This window comes from Dreissena polymorpha, chromosome 1 (assembly GCF_020536995.1).
Source record: "Dreissena polymorpha isolate Duluth1 chromosome 1, UMN_Dpol_1.0, whole genome shotgun sequence".
Lineage (NCBI taxonomy): Eukaryota > Metazoa > Mollusca > Bivalvia > Myida > Dreissenidae > Dreissena > Dreissena polymorpha.
This window is the reverse complement of record NC_068355.1, coordinates 120,301,868-120,307,867: the sequence shown is the minus strand read 5'-3', so window position 1 is coordinate 120,307,867 and position 6,000 is coordinate 120,301,868. Positions and strand designations below refer to the sequence as shown.

General features: G+C 36.5%; 1 protein-coding gene across 1 annotated transcript in view; it reads right to left on the bottom strand.

The window, feature by feature from the left end:
- Positions 1 to 1,386: 1,386 nt before the first annotated feature.
- The window catches only part of LOC127847113 (N66 matrix protein-like), a 147,310-nt gene continuing 142,696 nt past the window's right edge, over positions 1,387 to 6,000 (bottom strand). Inside the window, exons 2-4 of the mRNA XM_052378761.1 lie at positions 4,813 to 4,901; positions 3,300 to 3,656; positions 1,387 to 1,570 (exon numbers count right to left, since the gene is read on the bottom strand). Coding sequence (XP_052234721.1) covers positions 1,548 to 1,570; positions 3,300 to 3,656; positions 4,813 to 4,876 — 444 coding nt within the window. The 5' untranslated portion in view covers positions 4,877 to 4,901 and the 3' untranslated portion in view covers positions 1,387 to 1,547. The remainder of the gene's footprint in view (positions 1,571 to 3,299; positions 3,657 to 4,812; positions 4,902 to 6,000) is intronic.

The following is a 6,000-nucleotide window of genomic DNA, read 5'->3' as shown; positions in this document are numbered from 1 at the left end:
AGCAAAAATCCAATTAAGGCTGAAAGTGTCGTCCCTGATTAGCCTGTGCGGACTGCACAGTGTAATCTGGGACGACTCTTTACGCACATACATTATGCCCAGTTTTCTCAGAACGCGACTCATATTCTCATATATATAGAAATGCTCATCCAAATACCTGTATTACGTCTAAATTTTTATGCGCTTACATTTTGCCCCCAGCAACGATGTACATCAAGCCTAAGCAACGGTGTTTTAATTAATTAAACATAGATTTCAACCTGTATATTTTCAGCATAATTGTCTAAAGGTTCGAGCAATAACTGAGCTGCGTTGAGTAAACTAATGAGAACAAATGGAGGTGCATCATAAATCTTTTCTCGTATTCGCCCATGATTAAGCTAGGATTACTTTTTTGTATCAAACACAGATAAAGAAGGCACACTATACGCCAAGTTTAGCTTTTTGTCCCATATTAGCTTTAATTCCGAAATATGTTCGTGGGGCCTGCAATATAGCTCTATGTCGATAGCCGTAAAGCCCTGTCGATAGCCGTCAAGCCCTGTCGATTACCGGCAAGCCCTGTCGATACCCGCCAAGTATTGCCGATAGCCGCCAAGCCCTGTCGATAGCCGGCAAGCTCTATCTATAGCCGTCAAGCCCTGTCGATAGCCGTCAAGTTCTGTCGATAGCCGTCAATCCCTGTCGATAGACGTCAAGCCCTGTCGATAGCCGTCAAGCCCTGTCGATAGCCGTCATGCCCTGTCTTTGTCGGGTAACATCATCCAGAAACGCGCGGATTAAAGGGACTTGTTCAATTAAAAATCACTAATATATATCTCTTGTAATTCTGTACTAGACATGTCATACGAATAAACTGGGAGTATGAAACATGGAAATTATGGTATACCTAATCAATGATGTCATCATATGGATCATATGTCTGCATAAGGATTCTCATCGACGCAGTTATACCTGTGGCAAGTATCATTCGACTTGAATTTACCAATATAACCTTCCTCGTAGCTGATGATTGGTATAATACCATTATCTTCAATGTTTAATAACTACTTGCATACTCATCTGTGCGTTTAATACCAATATTTGAAAAGTAACATTTTTGTTCAATTATCCAATGAGGTTCTGTTCTGGTTGACTCAAACAATAAATTGTTAGCAATAATCTCTTTGTTTTAAGTAATTGCCTTTTTAGACATCCCCATGTTCACTTATAATACATGTTTGTTTTACTAGAGAAATAAAGTTATTGATGTTAAAATATTGTTCAAATCAAATAATATGTTTTGATAGGTTCGTAAACTTTCTCAATCGCAATTTTTATAAAACCTGACATATTTAGATAAACTCGAGTAGATTTCAGTAATGACATTTCATAATGAATGCAATATGAAGTTAAATGAGATTTATTTCACGGATAATAACCCACAATGATACTATATAAAACGGTGAAATAATTCATGATTGAAGAACATGCCATGACGGAGTGTAGAAAATGTGGATGACAATCGTGCCGAACGTTGTGACGATTAAGTTAAACTCACTTGGCCTCTACTTGCCGTAACGGGTGCCTCCTGAAAAAGAACAAACACGAAAAACATGATTGAAATATTAATGTTAGGTCTGCAGACAACTCCATTTATGTGTACATATGAAAACATTATCACATTGACAGTCCACCATTACATTAAGAATGATGGATTAATACTCTATACAAGGCAACACGCACAACACAAACGAGATCATGACTGCCAAAATGTTTCAAATGAAGGCAAATTTCAATTTTCTCAGCGATAAAGAATTGTTACTATTTTATTGCAAATATTTCACGGCTAAAAAGTTCCAAAATAAAATTAGTATTATCTCTAATGTATCAAATATTGTTATTCAAATAAATTATAGTGCCTAGAATATAAAAGCCCCTTAAGGGATCCATGGGATACTGCATGTCTGCTCGTACGGGATAAACGGTTATCGGTTGCAATGTTCGGCAAAGGTACAGTGTTTAACCTTTTCGTTAATTTATATGATACATATCTTATATCGGACTTCATGATTCGATGTACAACGTTAGAAATATGTTGAGACTCGACTTTATTTGTACAGCAGCAGCAGAAGCAGCAGCAAATCGTCGCCCCTATCGTCGTGATTACCAAATTGACTTATTCTGGATAATCCGCTCTGCGGTGCATTGTATGTACGTCTATTGGCGTCATACGCCACCTGCCGCTCGCATCGCCCAGAGCATGCGCGCTACTGACATCAGACGTTACAGATAAACTTGTTATTTTTGTAGCATGTTACAGATAGACTTGTTATTTTTGCAGCATCTTTAAATATGCCATAGGAGGTGAGGGATAGTTAATATGGATGTTTGGAACGTTTAATGCGGATTATTCAAGAATACTTAATCGCATGATGGTAACTGTGTTTTATTATATACCTGTTAAATGCTTTTGACAAAATACAGGATGTATCAATCGTTGAAATAAAAAATCCCGTATTACGCTACTCGCTGTTTCCAATTCTGTATTACCATACTAGCCGGACTACTTCGACCCATTTAATGACGTCACATTACGCGCACCGAAAATATAAATATTTCATATTACTAAATATAACACGTAGTACATCGTGTGACCTCATTTTTGTGACGAAACACAATGGTTTTATCTAAACTCTGGAATTTAAGGACATGTCGGACTTTGTGTTTTTTAACAGTAAACTATTTGTTAAAAACATAGAACGAATTCAAAACGTTTTATGGCGTGTTTGTTTATCATGCATAAATGTATATTTCGATAGGAATACAATACAATAGTGTGGTTTAAACTAAGTTTCGATAAAGACATGGAAGATAGAAGTGGAAGTGCATATCGTTTCAACGTTTTTCGTTCTAAACATCGGATTAAAATTTAAAGTTGTTAACTTAATTGTTATAAACATTGGATTAACGATGGCATTTAGGGTAAGCGTGTCGGAAACCTGTGTTTTCCCGGTTCGAATGTTTACACGTTAATTTACATAAACTGTATTCATACGCGTCTGAAATAAACTATGGCGTACCGTTTTAGCCATTGTTTTGTCAGCTTTGTTTAAGTAGAAAATACAATTGTTAACTGTTTTCGTTAGTTGTTGTATATAATAAAAGGAATATCCGCCTCTCGTGTGATACGTCATCACACAAGCCACTCGAGTGATACAAACTCTTGGAACAATTGACTAGCGTAATATTCCGTATATATTCCATATCTAAGCTATATTATTTATAATTGTATACCTATCAAGACAGTATCGACTAACCAGAGATCATCCCAAGGCCTCCATTGTTCATTCCATTGAACCTGTTGATGTTCATCATATTGAATCTGCCGTTCATGCCGTTCAAACCGTTGTTCATGCCATACCACCCGTTGCTCATGCCGTTACCCCCGTTGTTCATGCCATTCCACCCGTTGTTCATGCCGTTACCCCAGTTGTTCATGCCATTCAACCCGTTGCTCATGCCGTTACCCCCGTTGTTCATGCCATTCCACCCGTTGCTCATGCCGTTACCCCCGTTGTTCATGCCATTCCATCCGTTGCTCATGCCGTTACCCCCGTTGTTCATGCCGTTAAAACTGTTGGTCATACCATTCCCTCCGTTATTCATGTTCATTCCTGTTGATGCACAATATATTTATTTTAAGAACAGTAACATTTAATAAATTCATTAACGTTTTGCTGTTGTATAAACATACATAATTGTAAATCAAAAGAAAATTGATCTATAATATAATCTTACTCGTCGTTTACAAATAAAACTTCCTCAACTGTTTAGGCCATAAAGCTTGTACGTTTCATGGGGCAATTTAGTTTTGGAAACAAGCCTTTCAATAGCCCAACATACGAAGGGTGAACACGTTAAGGGTTTTTTTATTGCTCGTTATGAGCATAGGGTTTTTTAAACTGAACGAAGACCATAACTTCCAGTTACCATGCTTAACGCATTTATGCGCACAATATCAATCTTAAATAGCATCGATTCTGGATCGAGAAGGATATTATCTGTGAGAAATTCAATCCATAAGTTCATCGAAACATGTTATGCTTATCAAGGGTAGTTCTCCTGACATTGGTTCCCCGTTGCACAATTCGTTTCATATTTAGTTTAGCTATAATCCGCACGGCACATGCGATCATTTCATATGTTAACTTTAAACAATATTCTGTCTATTTTCGCAAAAAGATAACGGTTTAAAATACATGTGTTATTCTTTTTTTGTACAATATTCATCACAAAATATGCTACAACCAACGTCTGTTTTATAACTGCTTTGCAAGAATGTTTAGCACCCTTTTAACTTATGATTTAAGGTCGTAACATAATAACCGAAATACCAAATAAATGAATGCATTTCCAAATTGTATAGCTGTGTAATAAAAAACATGAATATGTTAATGTATAACGTGTTAGTTGTTCATAAGATAAGTAATAACTACGATTGTGTTATTTACCTCCACGATGTTATTAATGTTGATTTTTTTTTTATAAAAACAAAACCATCAAGAAAATGATAACGAGGGTTGTTTTGTAAGCAACTATAGTTTTATCACTACTAGGTAACCATATTACTGACGTCAAGTCGAAATGAGTATCATGTCCACGAGCATTTCACCGATGTTAACTTATTATTTCCTTGTACATTTATGACACCGATGTTTTGGTTACCTTATAGATTTCATTTACGACAAATATTTTGATAATTGACCTTAATGATCGTTTAAAAAGGTATACGTAGAATATTTTATGCAAAATAATGCAAAATACACTTGCCGTTATTGAGTCCGGATACTGCGACCAGGACGCTGGCAACACACGCTGCTACTTTCATCATCATGGTTGTTGTTAAAGATGTTGGTTCCCTAAACAGAAATTGAGCACTTTAACCTCCGCGTTAAATTATTTGCTTTCAATATCTGGTGTCGTTATATTGACCTAGACGCTTCAATACATCAAATTATTTTGGCGTATTTCATCGCAACCTTTTCAACACTGATACAGACAAATACTCATCGCATTTCGTATAAGATTAGCTAAACAAACATTATGATGATATACTATTCTAATGACTTGTTCTTACTATTTATTGTTATCTAGGCAAACCACAGTTGCGAATTCCAAAAGGAACTAATGGTATTCACGTTTTAATCAATTGGGAGTAGCAATATTACAAATGTACTATGTATTAATATGTAAACATCAACAATGGCAAATGTTTCCCACTTACCTTAGATGGATATGCCGATCAACGGAACGGTCAATAAGCTGACGTAAAGATGACTGAGGAAGCCAACGTTATGTGGCGCTTTTATAGTTTTATGCCGCGATTCATACCGTGTTAAAGCGCCTGTACATGCGTTATGAGGCTCGCAGTACATACAGCGGCGCAATTAATATTTAATTCCGACACGCTTATAATGTTTCACTCGTTTCAAGTGAACATTTATTTTAGTGAGGAAGTTGAAAAAATAAAAAGCCCTTTGATGGTCAGTTGTGAAACATTGTTAACTTGTGTTGTCATACATGATGTTCTTCACTCACCGTGTACACTTGCGGATATAATTATAATTTATTTTGTAAAAATACACCGCGTTGTATCTAATGCAACGTGTTAATGTTTTTGTTTGACGCTTTTTTGCTGGTAGTAGTAGTAGGCGTATTATCATTATTATTAGTAGAACAAGTAGTACTAGCAGTGGTGGTGTTGGTTGTGTTGATGGTGGTGGAGGCAGCGGCGGCGATGTTGGTGGTGGTATGTATGTGTTATGGTCGTCATATTCGTAGTCATCATCAATATGATCATCAGCCTAATTATTTGCGTCTCTTTCATCATTATTATCATCATCATCCTTACAAGCGCACCTCTTACATACTCGTACATCTACCTGCTATTCGTCCGAGCGGGTTGGCTAGCTCAGTTGGTAGACTTGACGCCGAAAGTTCTCGAGTATGATCTCACGC